At 44.9% G+C, this 24,335-nt stretch overlaps 1 protein-coding gene across 2 annotated transcripts in view; it reads left to right on the forward strand.

Moving 5' to 3' along the window:
- Positions 1-24,335, forward strand: part of MYO5C (myosin VC) — a 105,259-nt gene that overhangs the window by 4,415 nt on the left and 76,509 nt on the right. Inside the window, exons 2-8 of one of the 2 annotated variants that reach the window (XM_019832406.3) lie at positions 6,806-6,916; positions 12,607-12,772; positions 13,359-13,503; positions 16,554-16,710; positions 18,627-18,770; positions 19,776-19,857; positions 20,900-21,007. In XM_019832406.3, the coding sequence (XP_019687965.1) occupies positions 6,806-6,916; positions 12,607-12,772; positions 13,359-13,503; positions 16,554-16,710; positions 18,627-18,770; positions 19,776-19,857; positions 20,900-21,007 (913 nt within the window). Of the gene's footprint in view, positions 1-6,805; positions 6,917-12,606; positions 12,773-13,358; positions 13,504-16,553; positions 16,711-17,720; positions 18,470-18,626; positions 18,771-19,775; positions 19,858-20,899; positions 21,008-24,335 lie in introns of those variants that run through there. The other variant, XM_019832407.3, reaches the window with a different exon arrangement.

The raw sequence follows: 24,335 nt of genomic DNA on the forward strand, positions 1-24,335 counted from the left end.
TCCTCAGAACTTTATATACCATCTTTCATGGTTTAATTTTAATAAGCAGTGATATGGGTAGATGTTGTTATACCAATTTTACAAATGGCTCAGGTTAGGTAAATTGCCTAAGATCACATAGAAGTGGAGGAGGAGGCAGGATTAAAAGCCTCTGTTCTTTTTTTTTTTTTTTTTTAATGTTTATTTATTTTTGAGAGAGAGCGTGCATGAGCAGGGGAGGGGCAGAGAGGGAGGGGAAGACACAGAATCCAAAGCAGACTCTAGGCTCCGAACTTTCAGCACAGAGCCTGACATGGGCCTCGAACCCACAGACTGCGAGATCGTGACCCGAGCCAAAGTTGAACGCTTAACTGACGGAGCCACCCAGGCGTCCCAAAAGCTTCTGTTCCTAATACCTCCCACTAGCACAACTATGGTTCAACCACCTTTACCATCTTCCTCCTCTTCAAGGGAGCTGACCTTCTTCCCATTCACACAGAGGACTCATGGGAAGTCCATCCACTTTATAGTTGTATATTTGCTATACGTGAGTATGGTTTTTTCATCTAAGATATTGGGCAAAGTGGTAAGTGGGCAGTGAGGCAGAGAACTCTATGGCATGCCTCTAGAGATATTTCTTAAATTGTTCTGGCTCATTAATTGGGACTCAGGTTATACCTGGTTTTAGCCACAGATTCACAAATTATATTACCCTTCAGTCACTTACTACTCTTGCTTGTGAATAAGGAACTCACAAGACATCTGCAAGGAAGTTTTGCTAGAACTCAGATGTGCAAGGTGAGAAGTGTCTTGACTAGCAGTTTAAGATCTCTGTCTAAAATAAAGTCAAAGTTCAGTTTAATGGCTTTCCATTTGGCCAATGTAAGAAGCTTTTAGACTTCTATGTATCATTAATAACTCTAGAAAATTAGAGGTATCCATTGTATTATATATGGGTACTTCAAAAGAGTAAAAAAAAAAGTATATAAAGACTAAAATACCAAGTTTTGTCTTTAATTGGTGCAACTAAACTGGGAATTTGAATATTTTGTTCATTAGATGTTTATGGAATGCTGGCTGTGGGGAAGTTACTGTGTTGGGCTCCAGGATACAAAGACAAGGCTCTTAAAGCTCAAATGCCAGTGAGGGGGGTGGAAAGTTACCTCAAAACCTCTGTGTCCCTCTGGGAAGGGACAGGGAGAACTCTAAAGAGGAAGCATTCAATCCTGCCTGGGGTGGAGAGCAATAGGGAAAGTGCCACCAAGGAGAGGAGTTGTGAGCTGAATCTTAGTTTGCTCACTGGCCAGGAGAGGAGGAGTGGCACCGGGGATGGAAGGAACAGAGCCAAGGAAGAGCTTGGCATGTTCTAGAAACTGCTAGTGGATTGGGTGGCAGCTGGCAGAGGGTGGACTGAAGAGGCAAGGAAGCCTGAGGAGGAAAACTGGCTAGGACAGTGGCTTCCAAGGTCTGGCTGGTCATCAAAATCTATAAGGGATTGGGGGCGGGAATTTTAAAGCTTTCATCTTGCCGGGGCCCACCCATGGAAATTGTGATTCAGGTGCAGGTGAGGGAATCTGTATGACCACAGAAACCTGGTGCTTTACCTGGTTGAGGAAGCACTCAGCAGACTGTGACATCTGTCAAGAGAAGATTGGTGGGGGTGGGATTGGGGGAGGGGGAGCTGATTGATGGCCATGGCAGTGGGATGAATGGGACAGATAGGTGAGACTTGTTTAAGATGTAGGCTTTCCAGCACCTGATAACCATTTGGTTGTTGAGGGTGGAGGGAGGGAAGGGAACCCAGCACTGTCCCAAGCTTTTGATTTGAGGGACAAGAGAACTGGGATAGACATAATGGTCATTAGAGGTTAGAATTTATGAGTGTCCAAGGACATTTAGGGGCTGATGTTTGGGAGACCACTGGACATGTGGTCTAGACCTGTGGAGAGATCTGGGCTGGAGGTCTCACGTGCACAGGTGCCAGGGCAGTCCCTGAAATCATGGGAATGGAGGACACTCTCTAGAGAAAGCCTGTCAGGAAGAGGGGCTAGGAAGGACACTGGGAGACGGAGGGGAGGCTAGGGAGCCTGGGAAGGGCCTGGAGGGGTGAGGGAGGGGCAGCGGAGGGAGCATAATATCACTGCCCTGGCCTGGCTGACTGGGAAAGTGGAGACTCTCTCCCAGTCCAGAGAGCTGCTAGGAAGGAAATGTGTGGTATTCCCTATTTCCTGTAAAGTTCTCAAGCCCTTTCTGTGGCTGACATCAGTTGATGCCTTCAAATAGGCAGGCAACATGAGAAGATGCCCTCTTCTCTCATCTGAACATGTAGGGTGGGGTATTTGGATATTCCTGAAGACAAATCACTTCCTAAGGGTCACGCTCCTAAGACTTTGCCTCATTGTTGAGGCTCCCTTGGCTTGGAAATAAAGGTACAGCACGATTTCCCTTTGTGGGAGGGTATTCGCACAAATTCCCTTTGTGGGAGGGTGTGGGAGGCAGGTACCTCTGCTCCGTGGCCCCCCCTGCAGGCCCGTCCCTTGAGGGCTTGGCAGGCAGTCTGAGTCCGGAGGCTCCTGCTCCACAGGAACGAGTCACACCGGGGAAATCACATGAGAGCTAGTCACACTGTTTGCACAGACTGCGTTTGTTTGTCTAAATTCTGCAAAGCGAACTCTTCCTCCCGGTTGAAGCACTGCCTTGTGGGTCGAGGAATGTGAGGAAGGAGGGAGGGACCCAATGGGTGTAACTGACATGCAACTGGATAAACTTTGTCATGTTTACTTACCAGGCTGGGTTGCAGCTGCACGGCCCTAGGTGACTGGCAGCATTGCTGGCAGAGGCACCAGGCCTGGAAGGTGTGGGTGGCCTGGAGAGTCGGGGCTGAGGAGGCCGTTTGTATGCACCACCCCTCAAAAGAAGCCAGCTTTCAGTTCCATACATATCCTAATACTGCCTACCATTGAATTCTGCTTTGAGCTGAAACAAACCAGCCTGTGTGCTCTCAAGTAGATGGTTGCGTGTTGAGAGTTCAAGATTATTTTCAAAGCCAGACTTATTTAATTAACAAGCAGTTCAAAGTAGGATTTGCAGGCCCTGGCTCCATGGAATCCTGGCTTTTGAGACTTTGTGTGGTGTTTGATGAGCTGCTGACATCTTTGGGGTCAGTAAAACAAAAGGCTTGGATTGGCTTTGGTGACCTTAACATTACTTCTCAGAACTCCTGGCTTCTGTGGGAGGATCTCAGGGATCTCAGCTGTAGCCCCCAACTGGGATCCTCCTCAGAATGCCTCTACTTTCACCTGTTTCACAGAGCAGGCCGCCACCATTTCATTTGAAGTCAGCTTTCTTCAGCTTTAAAAAGAACTATGACAGACAACCTGGAGCAGACGATCTCCCAGGACCCTAAATCTAGGACCTAAAATTCTGTCATGCCACTTCATGATATATTGGGATATTCCATTAATGATTTCAGCTTTATGAGATTAGCAATAAATGTTTTTTTTTAATTTTTACTTAATTTATTTTTTAAATTTACATCCAAGTTAGTTAGCATATAGTGCAACAGTGATTTCAGGAGTAGATTCCTTAATGCCCCTTACCCATTTAGACCATCCCCCCTCCCACAACCCCACTAGTAACCCTTTGTTTGTTCTCCATATTTGAGTCTCTTATGTTTTGTCCTCCTCCTTGTTTTTCTATAATTTTTCTTCCCTTCCCTTATGTTCATCTGTTTTGCATCTTAAAATCCTCATATGAGTGAAGTCATATGATATTTGTCTTCCTCTGACTAATTTCGCTTAGCCTAATACCCTCTAGTTCCATCCATGTAGTTGCAAATGGCAAGATTTCATTCTTTTTGAGCAATAAATGTTTTTGATAGCAGACTGAAGTAGAACATGGTAGCCCATGGCAACAAGTATGTGTGGAGTGGGTGTGAGTGTGATTATGAGGCTTCTATCCACCTACCTGCATGGACATGTATACCTAACTGTGTATCATTGCCCTCTAGGTCGTTCTTCCATTTTCTCTGTCTCTGTGTCTGAAATCTTACCCATACCTCTCTCTCGGCTACCTATCAAGAATTAAAACAACCCAAATGACTTAGGGACTCATGATTGATACCCAGCCAATGAAATATATATTTTTCTTTGCTTAAGTAAGTCAGTTCATATTAACTAATAGATAAACACCCGTGCTCCTTAATCAACTCGCTCCTAGTCTAGTACTGGCACTCTGAAACTTGTTTTATACTTTTCTTTATTTCCTCCAACAGCATATGAAAAATTTCAGTATACAGTGAAGTCAAAGGGACTTTATAGCGGACATCTGTCCTACCACCTAGATTCTACCATGAATATTTTACCATATTTGTTGTATTACATGTCTATGCTTCTCTCCAGCCCTTGGCCGTCTTATTTTTTAAAGCATCTTAGAGTAAACTGCTTACATCGCTACGTGTCCTCCTAAATATTTTAGTATGTCTATTGTTAAGAGTTTCATATTTGTTTGGTTCTTTGTGTAAAATTTTCAGATAGTGAAACACCAGTCTCACGTCTGTGTTCAGTGGTGTTTGAAAAGTGCTGACCACCCATGTAACCCAAACCCTTTCAAGGTATAGAATGTTGCCATCACCCCCAGAACATTCCCATGAGAGCCTTCCCACTCACTCCCCAGCCCTACCTACTCCCAGAGGCAATTGCTGTTCCTATGTTTTCCCCACCTTACATTAGTTTTACCTGTTCTAGCACTTGATTTAAAGGGATTCATACATGGAGGTGCCTGGGTGACTCAGTGGGTTAAGCATCCGACTCTTGATTTCATCTCAGGTCATGATCTCACTCACAGTTGTGAGATTGAGCCCCACATCAGGCTCCAGGCTGGGCGTAGAGCCTGTTTAAGATTTTCTCTCTCCCTCTGCCCCTCCACCACTTGTGCTAACGTGCTCAAGCTCACTCTCTCTGAAAAAAAAAAGAGGGGGGATTCATACATAACATACTCATTTGTGTAATGTTTCTGTGATTCAACCTAATGTTTTGGAGATTCATTCATGTTCTTGCTTATATCAGTAGTTGATTCTTTTCATTGGTAAGTAGTATTCCATTGTATGAATATACCACAGTTTTGTTTGTCTTTTAACTCATTCTCCTATTAATGGACATCTAGTCTGTTTCCAGTTTTGGGTTATTATGAATAAAGCTACTATGAACATTTATATTCAAGTTTTTTTTGTGGACATATATATTGACATTTGCTTTTAAAGATTGTTTATTCTAAGAGTAATACATGCAACTTGTAGAAAATACATAGAACTATAATAAGGAAAGTTAAAATGTCATAATTTTATTGCTCAGAATCTTTTTGTGACTGAAAACTCCTGAAGGTACAATCTCTCAACAGAAAGGAATATTTACTCATGGTCACCAGGCACCAGTAGACCACGGGCCTGATGAGCAAAGAGATGTAAATATACACATATGCACACATGCAGCTCCAGGTTAGAGATCGGCTGGGTTAGTAGGGAGACCATGCTGACTAAGAGGGAATGCCTTTCCCTCCGAGTAACTCAGCACATATACATAATAGATGCTTAGCAAGTGTTTAGTAAATGAGCGAGTGAATGAATGGACGAGCAAACAGAGGAATGGCCCACTGCAGTAGAGTGTGAGATGTGGGGTCCGGGTGATTACTGCAGAGGGGAGAGAAAGGAATTAATCATGGACCTATGACAGCTGCAGTCTATAAACATGGCAGCCACCTCATCTTCATCTTGAGCAGCATTCAGGTGTCTTGGTGAGTTCTGGAGAGAGACACGGCCCCTCATCAGTGTGCCAGTGTGAATATTAGACATGTGGGTTAGTTGCTAGGGCTGCCTAACAGTATGCCATGGACTTGGCGCTTAAACAACAGATGCCCATTTTCTCACAGTTCTGGAGGCTGAGAAGTCCAAGGGTGCAGACAGCTGCTTCTCACCGTGTACTCCCATGGCCTTTTTTAGTGCATGCAGGTGGAGAGAGAGCATGCATGTGAGCTCTCTGGTGTCTCTTCTTACAAGGACACTTATCCCATCATCAGATGAGCGCCTTATAACCTCATTTAACTTTCACCCCCTCTTACAGACCCTGTCTCCAAATTCAGTCACATTGGAGATTAGGGCTTCAACATAAGAATTTGTGGTGAGCTCAGGGGTGGGGGGACGTGATCCAGTACATAGCAGTGTGGTTCTGCCTAAAGACTTATCCACCAGCACTGAGCCAGGTGCCCCCACAGCTACATCTGGATTTCTACACTTGCCGCAGCGGGAATACTTGGCTTCTACCAACCAGTGCTGAAATAACACTGCTGTAACCACACTTCATAGCATCTGGCAGAGTGCTTTCAATGACACAGTCTAACTTAACCTGGCAGCAAACCTGTGAAGTAGGGACTGTTCCCATTTTGTGGATGAGAAGAACGCAGTATAAGAAGTTAAGTGTCTAGCCCACAGCCTCTCAGCCGATCCATGGTGAACCAAATCCCTCTGCTCCAACTCTTACAGATAGTGCCCAGAGCTTCCCGTTAAGGGACTCGTGATTTCCCTTCCATTCCCAGGCTTTTAGTTTCCCAGGAGTATTTAGGAGGCTTTGGGAATTCCGTTGCCTATGAAAGGAAGCAGCTAGGCCTGGTGCACTGTAGACATACTAAAGATTACTTCATAAACAAAAATTAGGTAAAATATTCCTAATGAAGGAACTGAGTAGACAGAAATATCCCTGAGTCTAATTATCTAATGATCTGTGTTTTTGTTTTCCAAGTTCTGAAATTAAGCCTGTTTCATTCTGTTGGTCAGTACAACAGGGTATGGATTCCTGATCCTGAAGAAGTTTGGAAGTCTGCTGAAATAGCAAAGGACTACAAAGTTGGTGACAAAGTCCTGCGACTTTTGCTGGAGGATGGAACGGTGAGGGTCCTTGCTGGCTGTGGCTGCCACAATGTATGAAGGGTAACTGGGATGTATGTGGAGGGGGCACAGCCCCTGTGGGAGGAGCCTGGGAGAGGGCACATGGGGGGTCATCCAGAGTGGCCGGCTGGTGCTGTGGGTCCACTATTTGTACCGCACCCCCCCACCCCACACACTGCCCTAATGAAGGCATCAAGTGCCCTGTGCTGCATACCTGGGCATCCAGCATGGCTGGGAGAACACTGGAAAGTGATTTGCCGTTTTGTTTAAATGTTTATTTTTGAGAGGGAGAGAAAGAGCATGTGCACAAGCAGGGTAGGGGCAGAGACAGGAGGACAGAGGATCTGAAGTGAGCTCTGCACTGACAGCAGAGAGCCCCATTGGGGCTGAAACTCATAAACCGTGAGATCATGACCTGAGCTGAAGTCGGACGCTCAATCAACTGGGCCACCCATGCACCCCAGTACTTCACCATTTTGGTTTCATGGGTCTCAGCATAGACACTGGGCAAAGATGAGAAACTTGAAGAAAAGTGGTTGGAGCCTAAGGCATCAACCAGTAGAGAAAAACCTCAAGATGGGAAGAGGAAGAGAAGTAGAGGAAGGAGAGAGAAAGCAGGAAGGGAGAGGGAGGGGTGAGAGGAGAACAGAAGGAGGGAAAGTCCATCTGTAGGTGGTTGGATAGAAACAGGTAAGAATTGGGAGCTCCAGGACGGCGTGTGGCAGGGTGATTAGGGAACTGACGGGAGAAGGGACAAGAGGATAGGAATGCCCAGCTTTGTGTGACGTTGTGAAGAGCCTGTCAGTGCTGGTGTGGCAAAGGATCATGTCAGTGGTGGTTCCTGTGCTGCAGTGTACCTGTGATCAGGCCCTCTCGAAGGCTGGATGTGTCTTTTGATTAACAGCTTCTGCAGATTTTACCACTCCTTTAAGTATCATGAGCTGTCCTTTGCCCCCATAGCCATAATGACATCCCACTGGATCCATAGCTAGCATGAGTCAACTCTCTGGATGCAGAGCTAGACAAAGTATTCATGTTCCATTTGGATGTCAGAGTTGGTCCGGGGAATATCATATGAATATTAAAATGCTAGAATTTTTGAGTCATGCACATGGTCTCTGTAGAAACAGGACACTCTTGGGACATCTGGGTGGCTCAGTCAGTTGAGCATCCAACTTCGGCTCAGGTCATGATCTCTTGGTTCGTGAGTTTGAGCCCTGCATGAGGCTCACTGCTGTCCACGCAGAGCCTGCTTCAGATCCTCTGTCCCCCTCTTTCTTCCCCTCCCTCGCTTGTGCTCTCTTTCTCTCAAAAATAAATAAACATAAAAAAAAAAAAACAGACAAACAGGGCACTCTATTTCCAATCAGACTGTCCTGGATTTGGGAGTTATCTCCTGAGATCCCAGGTGGGAAGATGAGCAGAGCAACTAAAGACACTTCCTCAAGAAACATACTATCTGGATTCAAAGCCTGTGAAGGCCACTTGCTAAGTTTATGACCCTTAGCCTCTAGCTTTCCTCATATGCAAATTGGAGTTAATAATAGCAGGACCTCACAGGGTTGCTGAAGATCAAACGAAATGATCCATGTGTGCGGACCACTGGAGAGAGACAGAGAGGACACTGCTACTTCCATTTAGCCAACCCTTCCCCACCAGTAGCTCTTTGCAGCCTTGTGGAGCACTTCCTGCACGCACTCTAGGTTCTCATTAGGGATCAGGTGTCTCCGCGGAGAAAAATCTCAGACTGCAGCTGCAGTGGCAGTTTGCAGCTTTAGTGAAGTCAGCAGGGCTTCAGGTAGCGACATTCCTGGCTCTGAACCCCAGCCCACGAGAGGCAGGTAAGTGGGCAGGTGGCCAGATAGCTCCTTAGCTTTACAAAGCCTGCTTTGTGTAGGAAAATGTCACCTCTGCCTTCAACTGTTAATCTAATGTTCTTTATGTTTTCTCCCCTCCCCCCAATGACTCTCTTGATTTTCTCTCTCTGTCTCTCATACATAACACACACGCACGCGTGCGTGCACGTGCGCACACACACGGGCTGAACTAGAAAAGGAGGTTGTTAATTTAAAACAGATAACAGAAGAACTCAAGGAAAGAAGTTATGTATGAGCAACAATTTATTTTACTCTCAAAATAAAAGTCTATAGATTAAGAATATTCTGCTTAACTGAACTCCTGTCTTATACCAGTCACAAAAATTAATTCAACATGGATTAACGACTTAAATGTAAGACCCCTAAACCACAACACTCCTAAAAGAAAACATAGGAATAAAGCTCCTTGCCATAGGACTTTGTGATTTTTTTTTGGATTTGACACCCAGAGCACAAGCAACAAAATAAAAAATAAGTAGATGTGACTACATCAAAGTAAAAGGCTTCTGCACATCAAAAGAAGTTGTCCACAGGGGCGCCTGGGTGGCGCAGTCGGTTAAGCGTCTGACTTCAGCCAGGTCACCATCTCGCGGTCCGTGAGTTCGAGCCCCGCGTCAGGCTCTGGGATGATGGCTCAGAGCCTGGAGCCTGTTTCCGATTCTGTGTCTCCCTCTCTCTCTGCCCCTCCCCCGTTCATGCTATGTCTCTCTCTGTCCCAAAAAAAAATAAATAAACGTTGAAAAAAAAAATTTAAAAAAAAAAAAAGTTGTCCACAAAGTGAAAAGACAACCTACAGAAGGGGAAAAAGTATTTGCAAACCATATATCTGATAAGGGAGTAATATCCAAAATATATAAATAATTTTTACAACTCAAAAGCAAAAACAAAAACAAACAACATCAAAAATGAAAACAATACTCATCAAAGAAGGGCAAAGGACCCGAACAGACAATTTTCTGAAAAAGATTTTTACAGATGGCCAGCAGACACTTGGAAGGATTTTTGACATTCCTAGTTCTTAGGGAAATGCAATTCAAAACCACCATGAATATCACCTCACTCCTATTAGAATGGCCATCATCAAAAGGACAGAAAGTCCCAAGACGCCTTGGTGGCTCAGTCGGTTAAGCATCCGACTCTTGATTTCAGCTCAGGTAATGATTTCACAATTCATGGGATCGAACCCTGCATCAGGCTCTGCACTGACAGTGTGGAGCCTGCTTGGGATTCTCTCTTTATCCCTCTCTCTGCCCCTCCCCCATTCATTCTCTCTCTCTCTCTCTCTCTCTCTCTCTCTCTCTCTCTCAATATTTAAGAGAAGGACAAAATAACAAATGCCGGTGTGGATGTGGAGAAAAGGGAGACCTGTGTACTGCTAGTGGAATTGTAAATTGAACAGTCACTATGAAAACCAGTATGGAGAACCCTCAAAAAAATTTTTTTTTAAGTTTATTTATTTTGAGACACAGAGAGAGCATGAGTCGAGGAGGGGGAGAGAGAGAGAATCCCGAGAAGTCTCTGAGCTCAAGATGGGGCTCAATCCCATGAACCATGAGATCATGACCTGAACTGAAATCAAGTCAGATGCTCAACCCACTGAACTACCCAGTCACCCTCAAAAATTTTTAAACAGAGCTACCATATGATCCAGCTGTTCCACTTCTGGGAATATATCTAAAGGAAACAGAAACACTAACTCAAAAAGATAGCTGCACCCTCATGTTTATAGAGCATTATTCACAATAATCAAGATGTGGAAACAACCTAATTGTTCATCAACAGATGAATGGATAAATAAATTGTATATATGCAGCACCTGAGTGGCTCAGTCAGTTAAGCATCTGACTCTTGGTTTCAGCTCAAATCATGGTCTACAGTTTGTGAGTTCAAGCCCTGCATTGGGCTCTGCACTGACAGCGCGGAGCCTGCTTGGGATTCTCTCTCTCTCTCTCTCTCTCTCTCTCTCTCTCTCTCTCTCTCTCTCTCTCTCTCTCCCCTCTCTCTCCCCCTCTCTCCCCCTCTCTCCCCCTCTCTCCCCCTCTCTCCCCCTCTCTCCCCCTCTCTCCCCCTCTCTCCCCCTCTCTCCCCCTCTCTCCCCCTCTCTCCCCCTCTCTCCCCCTCTCTCCCCCTCTCCTCCCTCCCTCCCTCTCCCTCTCCCTCTCCCTCTCCCTCTCCCTCTCCCTCTCCCTCTCCCTCTCCCTCTCCCTCTCTCTCTCTCCCTCTCTCCCTCTCTCTCTCTCCCCACTCCTCTTCTCTTCTCTCTCTCTCACTCTCCCCCCTCCCCACCTCAGAATAAAAAAAAAAAAAAAGGATACAAACATCCAGTTACAAGATAAGTTCCAGGAGTGTAATGTGCAACATGATGACTGTGGCTACACTGCTAGGAAAATTAAACTAAATCTTGAGAGTTCTCATCACAATGAGATTTTTTTCTTTTCTCCCTTTATTATTACATCTTTATGAAATGATGGATGTGAGCTGAACCTTCTGTGGTAATCATAGTATATGTAAAACAAACCATTATGGTTTATACCTTAAAATTTTACAGTGATATATGTCAATTATTTCTCAATAAAACAGGGAAAAACAATATTCTGCTGGGGGCAGGTCCACGAATATATTTGCACTGAAAATGGAGCAGGCAGCTGTCATGATCCAATATAGTTGGCCTAGATTGCCCTGAGCTGCTCTCCAAACAGACCAACCAACAACAAACCAAATCCTCTCAGCATTGATAGGAGGCATTAGGACACATGCTTCAGAGCCAAACATATCCATACTGTGTGACCTTGGACAAGGAGCTTAAACTCTTTGAAGCTGTCTCCTTAGCTGTTAATTAGGGTACTCATGCCCTCCTTGGAAGACAGTTTTGAGGAGTGCTGACTACATGGCATAGGGTGTGCATAGTGGGCACTTGCAAGGGGACAGCCAGGTCACTTTGTGGAGCTGGTTCAAGACCAGGTATCAGAAAGAAGGCGGCCTGGGAAAGTGGAAGGAAAACAAGCTTGCTGGATAACCTTGATCAAGTCACTTCCCCAAGCTGTGAAATGAACGTAAAGGAAGTTAGAACAGGTGGTCATAAGGTCCCATGATTCTCTGCCATTTGGAGCCCAGTTGTCTGTGGTGTCAGCACCACTAGGCTTGCTAACCTCTCCCTTCTACTCAGGCACCTATTTTGGGAATGCTAGGTGAAGTCTGCCAGACAAGAGACCATCCCCAGCAAGTTACTCTGCCCAGGGCTGAGGGTAATGGGAACAGGCAGCCTTTTAAGGGGGGCATGAGCCCTCAGACAGGAGTTACAAGCACATGGGTCTTCTCAAAGAGTCACCACCACTCACATGGGCTCCTTCAGACACTTCTCACCACCCAGCAGAACCCTGTTTTCAGACAAAAACTTGGGTGGCTCTCAACATCTAAACTGCATACAAGTGGAGCCTGTGATAGCAATGAGGATGGTGTGCCCAGGTCCCTGCCCACATGGCTTTCCTGTATGTCTCATGGAAGCTTCAGTGAGGTTCTATAGCTCTGAGGACCCCTGGTCTGGTCCAGCCAGTCTTCTCACAGATGGGAGAAGAGGGGCCCAGAAAGAGCAAGTGACTTACCCCAGGGCCCATGTCCAATACCTTCGTCCCCTGGCTCCCACTTTCCAAGAGTCAGCCGTGGAGATTATTTTCTCATTGCTACACATAGGTTTGTTTTTCAGAGTGTCAGGGACCACTCCAAACACATGGTAGATAGGACAGAGGACTAGAGTTCAATAGAAACACCAAGGATATTTTACTTCTTGAACTTTAATTTCATCTTTGTCCATAGGAGCTGGATTATTCCATTGATCCAGAATCTCTGCCTCCACTTCGGAATCCTGACATCCTCGTGGGTGAGAATGACCTCACAGCCCTCAGCTATCTCCACGAACCTGCGGTGCTTCACAATCTCAGAATCCGCTTTGCAGAATCCAAACTCATTTACACCTACAGTGGTAAGGAGAGTGATTCTAGGAGAGCAGGAATGACCCAGAAACACGGTGCTTGCTGTCTAGGGTGTCCTGAGGACATTTTATATCGTGTTTATGTTAGAAATGTTGACTTCTGCCAAAATGTGTACTCACAGCTACACCTTTGCCCAGATTTCTATCTAACAAGCACAGAGGTTTGATCTCCAAGAGTCTGTTGTAAACAGAAGTGTCTACAGGTGGGGAGAATCTTCATCAAGAATTGATATCAGACTTCCCAGAAAAATATATCTGGGTAAAGCTTGTGTTTGAGTTTCTCATTGGATTTGATACGTTTATGACTTACTTGGGGCAACGATGTTATCATATATTTACACTGAGAATTACAAAACCTTTCAGTTTTAGGGCATTCCCATCCGTCATCTCATCCAACTCTGAGAGTAGCCCAGAAGTGTGGGTGGCATCTGTAGGCAACTGAGATTCGGAGCATTAAGTGATCTGCCCAAAGTCACATGGCAGGTTTAATAACTGGTGGATCTGGGCTTACTCCAGAGAACCTGGAGAAATGGGTGACAGTCAGAACCTCAGCGTTGCATCTGGCATCTTTCCCCAGGAATCATTTTGGTGGCTATGAATCCTTACAAGCAGTTGCCAATCTACGGAGATGCCATCATCCATGCCTACAGCGGGCAGAACATGGGCGATATGGACCCACATATATTTGCTGTGGCTGAAGAGGCGTACAAGCAGATGGCCAGGTAGCCGCTTACTGGGTGGGACTTCCTCTTACTCTCCCAACACTCCTGCATTTGCTGGGCCCTCACAGTGGAGGGGAGACATCTGGTGTGGTCTCATTAAAGGTGACCATGCGACCAGAGAGTGAGGGCACTTGGTAGAGCAGACTAATGAGTAACAAATGATTGTATGTGGAACCTGTCTAGACTGAGTTTCCTGGTTTTTCTTCCTTCTAAGTAGTCAAAGGTCAAACCTACCAATCTGGGAAAAGCAGATGCTTCTCTTGCACTGTGTTTCGTTGGAGGAATATTGATTTATTCTCCACTGTGAGATGTTTAAGCTTTATTCCCCATCTAGCCCAGCAAAAAGTTATGATGGATGAGCACAGGTTTTAGATGTAAGAGCTTTGGAGTTTTATCCTCTTTCAGCTTCAATGTCCTCATCTGTAAAGTATGAAGAATAGAGGGGCACCTGGGTGGCTCAGTCGGCTGAGGGTCCAGCTTCGGCTTAGGTCATAATCTCGTGGTCCGTGAGTTCATGCCCCACATCGGGCTCTGTGTGGTCAGCTCGGAGCCTGGGTCCTGCTTCTGTTTCTGTGTCTCCCTCTCTCTCTGGCCCTACCCCACTTGCTTTCTCTCCCTCTCAAAAAATAAATAAACATGAAAAAAAATTTTTTGAGGTATGAATGAAGAATAGAAACACCATCTTATCTTTGCTGATCCTTTTACAGTTTGAAAAGAACTCTCCGGACAGTGGTCTCCTTTAAGTCTTGCAACACCCCTGTGAAGTCAGTTGAGCCACCATCATTGCCCTCATTTCATAAATGGAAACCTGAGGCACAGAATCTGGACCCTACATAATCTAGGCAACCATCTGAGTTTCCTCAGCTTTAGTGTCTTCCAGCTGTGAGCCAGACACTCAGAGAGTACCCATTCTACGTTCCACTGCTTATAATCAGGAAAAAATAATGGTGGTGTGTGTGGTTCTCTCCTACCAAGAAGGTTGGTGGGCATTTTACAACTCGCATGGCACCTCTCCCAGTCATCAGGGACTGGATGCCTTTTAGATCTTCTGTCCGTGGAGTGAGACCCTCATCCTGAAGGCAAGCTAATACTTAGCCATCTCCTCCATATTGTTGGCACCAGAGTGTCAGAGGGGAAGTATGTGCCCCTCCTGGTTAAAGAGACTTCCCAGAAGCCCCACAAAGACTTCTGCTCACAGCTCGTCTAGGACCTATTCACAGGGCCATTCCTGGCGGCAAGTAAGGTTGGAATAGGTAGTCTTTCATATGCACAGCAGTGTTCCCACTGAAAATTGGGGCATAGTCTCTAAGAAGGAGGGGAGGAGGAATGTTGGATAGAGATTCACCAGTTAATAACCAGTTACCTTGGTCTCTGCTACAGCAAATTTCCTCCAAACTGAAAAACACCCGTGGTTCTAGGATTTGCCCTGGCTCCCTATAAGTCTTCCAGGCACTCTGCAATTAAGGTCCATGGCTCATAGCCTGATGGGCCAGGGCTGCTCCTGTACGTCAACAGTATGAGCTCACTGGAGCTATCGGGCTGAGCCAGTTTCAACTTGAAAAGTCCATTTTCTCTGGAGGCCTGTCTGTCTAAATGTGATAGAACTGAACGTAAGGTAGGTTTGTACTGGACTTGCTGATACTAACCTGGGAGTCAGAAAAGCTCAGCTTTACTAAGCCCGGCTCCATTTCTATCCGGCGGGGGACTGTAGGTGTCCATCACTGATCTCCTCAGGGTCTTGCTCTTTTGGGCAGGAACTCCATCTCTGAGGTGCTCCCAGCATTCACAGGGAGGTGCTCTGCCCTGGGTCAAGTCACCTTACCTTTCTGAGTCATTGTTGTACCATTCCATAAAAATAGATACATGTGGCATAGGATTTTTGTGAGGCTTAAATGAGGATCCTTATATTCATGGAGTGCCTTGTATCTATAAGCAGTGCTGGATACATAGAACAGCTTTATAGCACAGTCCTGCTATCACCTTATGATGCAAGAAGTTGAATACATTAAAAAAAAATTTTTTTTAATGTTTGTTTATTTTTGAGAGAGAGACAGAGCATGAATGTGGGAGGAACAGAGAGAGAGGGAGACACAGAATCTGAAGCAGGCTTCAGGCTCTGAACTGTCAGCACAGAAACCAACTCAGGGCTCAAACTCTCAAGCCATGAGATCATGACTTGAGCTGAGGTCGGACACTTAACTGACTGAGCCACGCAGGCACCCCCAAGTTGAATACCTTTTTAAAGATCTCCAGCATGTGGGCTTACTGAGCACCTATGTTCCCAAGCATATTTTGAATAATTGCTCTCCAAATAATGCTTTTAAAATGTTTTATGTTTATGTGAGGATACAGAGGAGTTGACCTGGGCCCAAGATGGCTTTCTTTAGAGGCCTGCTTGCAAGGTTGGTATAGGGCTAGCCTCTGGGAACTTGGATTTTAGGAAATTCCCCACCATTATCCAATTGAGGAGAGAGGTTCATTGTACCTTGACTGTGTAGATGATGTGGTTCATGCTGAGCACCTGCCTTCCTTCAGGGCATCTGGAATTTTGGTACATGCTCTGCCTATGTGACCAGCCCCCAGTACAAACCCTGGCCACTGAATCTCTAAAGAGCTTCGTGGTAGACAGCACTTCCCATGTCTTGTCATAATTCATTGCTGTAGTAATTAAGGATTCACACTCAGCTTCCTCTGGACTTGGCCCCATGTGCCTTTCTTCTTTGCAGAGTTAGCCTTTTGGTGTGATGAATCTTAGCCATGAACATGACTGTGTGCTGAGTCCTGTGAGTCCTCCTGGTGGGTCACTGACCTGAGAGGGTCTTGGGGGACCCTCAACATGGGGGACAGGGCAAGAAACAAAGTTTAGCTTGATCACATAGAAAAAAAGACTAGAAGGGAATTCACTGGAATGTTAAAAAGTAGTTACCTTAGAGTAATGAAACAAAGTTTACCTTCTCTCCCCTTGTCTGTGTTTTTCTTACTGAGTATATATTACCTTTTTAATAGGAAAAAACCAGTATCTAAAAAATCCTTTCATTTACTTGCTTTAGAAACAATAAAAATCAGTCAATAATTGTAAGTGGGGAGTCAGGTGCTGGAAAGACAGTGTCTGCTCGCTACGCCATGAGATACTTCGCCACCGTCAGCAAGTCCAGCAGTAACGCCCATGTGGAGGACAAGGTTCTGGCATCGAACCCCATAACTGAGGTGTGTACCCTGTGGGAGGTGGGGAGTGGGGTCACAGGCAGCAATGTGCAATAATGGAGAAGTGGATTGGTTGTGTATATGTTTCCCTGGCTAACCTGAATCCCTCAGCTTTAAAGACCATAGAAGTGAGGGCCAGAAAGTCTGTTCTCTGATAGGATTCGAAGGAGCTTGAAGAAGAGACTACCCTGCTAAGGCTCTCTCCTCAACCTGCTGGGCTAGAAATCAGATTTCAGGAGTCCTGTGTCTATATTTATATACCAAAGGAAATTTCCTTGACCACAGACACCACTGGTGCACTGAGACCACTGGTGTTCTTCAGCCAATGACCCCAAGTTTCATGAGCTGATTGTTAAATATTCAGAAATTTTTTGGTAAGCTGACTATTAAAATTTTGATAGTTCAACATCAGTCACGGTGGGAATATTTGCACTTTATAAATTGGCAAATGCCACATATCAAGGCTCTTCTGCTTCCCTCTCTGAGAGCTGATCCACCAGCCCAACTCTGACTGGGAGAGCAGTGTGAACAAGACCAGTCCTCATGGCACCCAGGAGCAAGGAGACAGCCCTTAAGAAAGAAGGGTCATCGCAAAGGCTCAGGAGATGATCAAAGGCCAGCTCTGACTGCTTTGCAAAGTGGGAAAAGGACTGATTTAAATTTATTTGGAAGCATTGCAAAAAATTAAGATCATTAGATTCCTAGACCTCTCTCCCTGTTTTCTCAAATCAAAATCATCAGTGTTTATCAGGCCTATTTTGTTTAAGCCCCTGTACCAGATAATATAGGAAGTAATGGAAAAGAATAAGCCCCAGTCCCCAAGTTGAAAGACTCCTCTAACATAAACACATTTAAAGTTAAATGCAGGGACGCCTGGGTGGCTCACTCAGTTAAACGTTCAACTTCAACTCAGGTCATGATCTTATGGTTTATGAGTTTGAGCCCTATGTTGGCAGCTGCACTGACAGCGTGGAGCCTGCTTCAGATTCTCTCTCTCCCTCTTTCTGCCCCTCCCCTACTCAAGCTGTCTCTGTCTCTCTTAAAATAAATAAACTTAAAAAAAATCAATGGAAACATAAACCACAATCTAAGGTAGCAGTAGAAAAGTTGTCCAGAGGTACTGCCCAGTGGGTAAATTTGTGTGATTATTTGTTTAAGGTTGGTCTCACCCACTAGATTATAAGCTCCACGAAGGCAGGACCATGTCTTCTTGGTTCACCTTTGTCACCCAAGGACGTGGCGCATAGCAGGTGCTCAGTAAATATGTGTTGTCAGAAAGCATGATGACCTGGGCAGGAAGTACAGTATGTGTGCATGAGAAGGGTACTTCCAGATGGAAAATGCTCAGGAAGGGGGAGGGGATGGGCAGAGAAGAGACAGAATTCAAGAGTAGAAATAAAAAGCAAAAGTCATGCCTAGAATATGGAAAGAATGGGAGAGGGCAGTTTTTTGGTTGAGTGGAAGGTCTGGGTAGAGAAGTGGTAAGAGATAGGGAAAGAAATAAAGTTTGAATGATGTGTTCTTTTAATTGAGCATCTATAATATTTGGGGCATGGATGTGGTGATCCTCCCAACTCCGCAAGCTGCGTATTATTCCCGTGTTACAGGTAAGAAATCCAGACTTGGAAAGATGAAATCATTTTTCTAGCATTACACAGACAGCAAAAACAGGAGCCTAGGAACCATGAAACATCAGAACCTGTGCTCGTTCTAATCCTGCTCAGTGTCTCCTAGCAAGATGGAGGAGAGCCTTGAATGGCAGGTAGAGGATGTGTCATGTCCCCTCTGAGCTTTGGGCTGCTTCCCTCACCCGCCCCCCCCAACCTTCCTCTGCTAAACAGACCTTCTCCCAGCATACAGGATTGGATTTTATTAAGCAAAGATCTTTTTAACATTATTGAGGGTTCTCTGTTTTGTAGGCTGTTGGAAATGCCAAGACCACCCGCAATGACAACAGTAGTCGGTTTGGGAAATACACAGAAATCAGTTTTGATGAGAGAAATCAGATTATAGGAGCCAACATGAGAACTTACCTGCTGGAGAAATCCAGAGTTGTCTTTCAAGTAAGTATAAAAATATCAGTTAAGTTTCCTTTTTCCCAACTCTTAAAGTACTGTTTACACTTACATACTCATTAGACAGCCTACATTGCTTTGTGACTTGAAGAATAGAGTTTCCTGTCTTTCATTTGTATTTTGGCTTATTTTTTTTCTGTTTCTTAAAAACAAAAAATTGCTGGATAGATGCGATATCAGTGGAATGATATGACTCCACCAAAGGGAAGAATTATGATTTTTAATTTTGGGGCATTTAAAAGATCCTTAGTGTTTAACAATCAAGTTTCTCTTTCTAGAACACAGAAACTGCTTGAAACAGACAAAGATGTTAGACTGGCTTTTCTGTCAGGAAGGGAATGGGCTTACAGCTAGTGGGGTGGGGGGTGGGGAGTTAGGAGAAAGAGCCTTCCGTCAGTAAAGTGGAGAAAATTCTCCTAGTTTTGGCCCAGGAGAGTAACAGTAAGCCTTATATCGCAGGATGTTTCTTAAAATTTTCAACTAGTTCAGGGGCACCTGGGTGGCTCAGTCTGTTGGGCATCTGACTCTTGATTTCAGCTCAGGTCATAATCCCAGGGTCATGGGATTGAGCCCTGCATCAGGCTGAGCATGCAGCCTGCTTGGGATTGTCTCTCTCTCCCTCTCTCTCTCTGCCCCTGCCCGCTGCTAGCTCTTTCTCTCACTCTCTCTCTCTCTCTCTCAAAACAAAAATTTCACCTAGTACAAATTACATTATTCTCACTTCGCAGAGTGTTTTCATTTACTAGCATTTTCTCTGGGGTCCTTGTCTGGAAGGCAATCATGAGCCAGCAGCTCTCCCTCTGCCAGTGAGCCAGCAGAGGGCAGCAAGTTGCTCACAGACTTATCAACCAGAGAAGAAACCCATGTAAGTGTTGGTGTCTGTGAGAGCAGAATTGTCAGTCCACGTTAGCCATCTAAGACCCATTCCCTGAAAACCTCATGTTTTTACTGTAAAGGGTTGCCATAACTTCAGGATTTTTCTTTATTTTACAGTCAGAAAATGAACGAAATTACCACATTTTTTACCAGCTCTGTGCATCTGCGCATCAGTCGGAATTTAAACATCTTAAATTGGGTACGTGGTGGCGATGTATGGAAGTATCTGTCCCTTTTATGTAGGGGATTAAATTCTAGGTTGATTTCTTCTTAGAGTAGTATCACTTAAAGAAATATTCTGTTCCAAGACATAAATCCTTGGGTTTAGGGGTGGAACTGATGCATCTAACTAAGGAGATACATGGAGGGGCAGGGTGGAGACCTTCAACTCCAGGGATTTTTTCAAAGCTCATGGGTGTTCATGATCATGCAGCCAGAACTACCTGAATAAGGCCTCCTGACCACTGGGACTTGGTACTGTAAACCCCTATGCTTTTCTTTACCTGAACTTCCTTGGGTAGCCGTTTTTCCAACATGTAAGACATATTTCCTTGTCTTCTGAGACGGAGTACCTCTGTCATAATTTGAGCTTCCTTGATGACTCAAGGTCATTATTATTTATAGTTCTGACTAATTATGCTGCAGGGACAGCAGAACTCTTTGTCCTTTAGCACAAACAGTGGACTCCTGTGCTGTCACAGCTTTCCTCTCTTGGTTGTCTGTGCTATATTGGTAGATAGAATTGTCCAGTAAATTTCTTCACATCTCACATAAAGATAATACCTATGCCTGTCACAGAATGTGAGTAGCGAATGCGGAAGAGCCTTCTGAAGGGTCACAGTCACCTACTATTCAAATATTAGGTGTGCAAATGGTTATCCTCTTGATTGTGGTGGTGATTTTGTCAAGGTATACTATATCAAAACTCATCAAATTACACATCTTAAACATGTAGAGTTTATTCTGTGTTCAATAAACCCCAGTAAAGCTGTATAAAATGGTTAGATACAGGAACAAACACCATGAGCTTTGTAGTCATGCCCGTGTTTAAATTCTTGCCCTGCCTCACTTTTCGGAGCCTTGGCTTCTGTGTCTGTAACGTAGAATTCTAAGGAATAAATGGATTCCTGTGTGTTAGGTGCTTACCACAGCGCATTACGTGTGAGCTTCCTGCCTTGCTTCTGATAAACACATATGTACAAATGTATGTGTCACAGACATTAACAATCTTTTGATTTCAGGGAGTGCAGAGGAATTTAATTACACAAGAATGGGAGGCAGTACTGTCATTGAGGGTGTGAATGACAGAGCAGACATGGTAGAGACTCAGAAGACCTTCACACTGCTGGGTAAGTTGAAGTGTCCTGAACAAGGTGTGGCCATTTTCTCTTTTAAAAAAAAGGAAAGAGAGGGATGTCCAGGGTGCATGTGTTTAAAGAGTCCTAATAAATTCTAATCTTGGGATGGGCCAGTCAGAATATATTTGGAGGCCAAGCATTCAAGACTATGCTTTAACCTTAAAAGATCTAGAAATCAACTCGTTAGCCCTCAGGCTCGCTGGTTTGCAGGTGAGAAACATGGGCTGTGCTCCCGTGGCTGCCCCAAAGCTCCTCTGGGCTGACTACAGAGAAGACTGGTAAATCAGGTCTGGAGGGTCATGCTGCCCCTGTTTGGCCTGATAAAATAGCAGATGCTGACATGGAACTTACCAAGTACCACGCACCATCCTAAGCACTTTGTTACCTGTATTAGCTTGTTTAGTTTACAAGCACTTTATGAGGTGGATGGGGCATTTCCCCCGTTTTACCACAGGGGAATGGAGAAGTCTTATAACATTTTTATATAGAAAACAAGATCTTGGATTGCTTGGTCTTTCTCCACTTTGCCTTTCCCACATGGAGCTCACATTTGGAAAGTGTCTATCAAATGACATTGATAATAAAAATTATCATTCACTTTCCCATAGTGTATCAGTGTAGACTTTAACACCTACCTGCCAGTCAAAGCTTCCGATCTGTGGTTTGAGACGACAGGCCATTTTTACATCTCACAGAGAGTATTTGTTTTACCAGTTTGTTTTCATTATTGTGGCTTGGTTGACTATATTTAAATGTAAAAGGCAAAGAGTTCCAGGTTAAATGATTCAGAAAAATAGGCAAGATTTGGATAATGGTGAATGAAAACTGGTTGGTTTCCTAAGCACAATTAACGATCTGATTTTGCCTCTTCCAAATGCATTAGGGAGAAAGGCAGTTTAAGTATTGTATAATAAGATAAACACTTTGGGTACTGATAAACATTTTCTTAAAATAATTATAGTCATAATTTCATCTTTTTATAATGTGCTCCATTGAGAGAGAACACCGTGTATGAGGAGGGATCAGGTGGCCTCGCTCTGGCACGGCCCCTGTGGGACCTTGGTCCACATGCCCTGTCCTCCTCCCCACCTCTACCCTTCCGACACTCCTTCCCAGCTCTATAATGTTTCACCTCACAGCAAAATGATACAAGAGAAATAGAGTAGGCTTTGGGGTCAAATAAACATGACTTGAAATCTAGTTGGCAGGACTCTAAAGGGGTTGCCCTTTCTGAGACTCAGTTTCCTGATCTGTAGAATGGCCATATTCCTCACCCACAGGGCTCTCGTGATAACTGGTAAGGAAATGTACGTGAAAGTCCCTGACACCAGGCTGAGCATGTAGCCAGTGCTTGCTAAGCTAAATATTACAGCCTGCCCTCAATCTCTGTTTGCTATTGTCCAAGCCCTAGCCATCCTTTGAGCAAAATACCCCCTTCTCCATGAAACCTTCCCTGATCATTGGAGACCAGCAGCAGCAATTTTTTTTTCACTTCCTCACACAAATCAGATGGTTTTCACAAATATCCACACTATCGGGTCCAGGACTAGGGTGAGGCAGGAGAGGCGACTAGAGCACAGACTCGAAGGAGGCACTCAGGTACTCATTCTCAGGGTAACACAAATGTCGGGTCAGCCCCTGGCACCCAGCTTGCCTCACCTTGTCCCACCCAGCCTTACACACCTGGCGTGGGTATCTTGACAAAGCTCCCAAAGTCTTGTGGGGAGATAGAATAAAACAATCTACTGCCTCTCATGGCTGTTAATGGTGTAGGCTGCCCGGTGTCAGAAGTGGGTGGGGTGGAAGGAGGTTGGGGCCGTCTTCCCCTGACCTTCCAGGGAGCCCTCTCAGACTGTGACTGGTGTGGTGGGCAGAATGCCAGGAATGTGATGGACTCTGCACCTGTTTACTCTCTACCAAGCCTGTGACTTGAAGATGCTAGCCCAGTGAATGTCTCCTTTGATCAGCTGTGCCTTGGCCGTTAGACCTCATAATTTAGTAGTAAATTATCTATCATCATGTATTTGCTCCGATTTTTTTCACATGTCATAAGATGGGTCTGTGGCCTTTCATAGATCACTTACTTTTTTCTGGGCATCAGTTTCCCCATTTGATTACTGAGATAGCACTGAGAATATTCAGTTGTTCCAATTACCAATTGCTTTTTCCCCAAATCTTAGTGGCCTAATATGACACATTATTATTATGTTTCGTGATTCTGGGGTGACTGGGCTCAGCTGGATACTTCTCATTTGGGGACTATTCTGTGCCGGTGGGTAGGGGCCTGATCTTCTGAAGCCTTCTTTCTCCTATCAGCTGGAATGGTTAGAAGTACTGGGGCCTGGGCGGGCATCTCTCTCTCTCCACAGGAACTTCCTCACGGCACGCTGGTCCCAGGGTAAATGAACTGTGCACGTTGTGGCTAGCTTCTCCCAGAGCTGGTTACAGTAGGCTTGGTGAAATCTGTAAGACTTTATGAACCAGCCTCAGAAGTAAAGCAGCATCACTAATGCCATGTGCTAATGGTTAAAAGTGAGTCACAGGGCCAGCTCAGACTCATAACTCATGGTGAGAGAACTGCACCGTACATGAACACTGGGAAGATGATGCACTGGGGGCCATCTTTGGAGAGTAGCCACCGCCCCTCCCAGTAGCTGTTAGGGATGCTGTGAGGATTAAGAGATAATGTCTAAAGTGGTTTATGAACTATGGCATGCTATATCAGTATGAAAGATCAGTATATATTTAATGAAAGCATGACTTCACTGCATGAATCACTAAAAAATGTCCTAGACCAGAGGTCAGCAGATTGCTGTCTGTTTTTGTAAATAAAGTTTTATTGGAACATAGACACACTCATTTGTTTAAATATGGTCTATGGCTGTTTCCATGCTGTGGTGGCAGAATTGTGATAGACTGTACAGCCTGCAAAGCCTCACAAGAAAACATTTGCTGCCCTTTGTCCTAGATGGTAGAGTGAGCATAGTTGATGGATTCCTTAGAGTTTTCTTACAGTATATGAAGATTCATGGATGGACTTCATGAAGCTATCTTAGCTTCATCCCTGTGTGTCTCACCAAGGAAGTTCCCTGATGACTGCGTGCCAGGCAAAGAAGTTTGAGCAGACGGCAGAGGTCCATTCACTGTTGTGGAGTGGAACCAGATGACCTCACTGTAATTTTGAGCTTGCCATCATCCTGTGACCGCCCCCCCAACCAAATACCTCATTCTGCATGTTGATTTCAGGGTCTCTAAACCTTTGCCATCCAACACAGTAGCCATCAGCCACAAGTGACTGTTTTCATTTCATTTAAATTAA

Source organism: Felis catus, chromosome B3, assembly GCF_018350175.1.
Source record: "Felis catus isolate Fca126 chromosome B3, F.catus_Fca126_mat1.0, whole genome shotgun sequence".
NCBI classification, from domain to species: Eukaryota; Metazoa; Chordata; class Mammalia; order Carnivora; family Felidae; genus Felis; species Felis catus.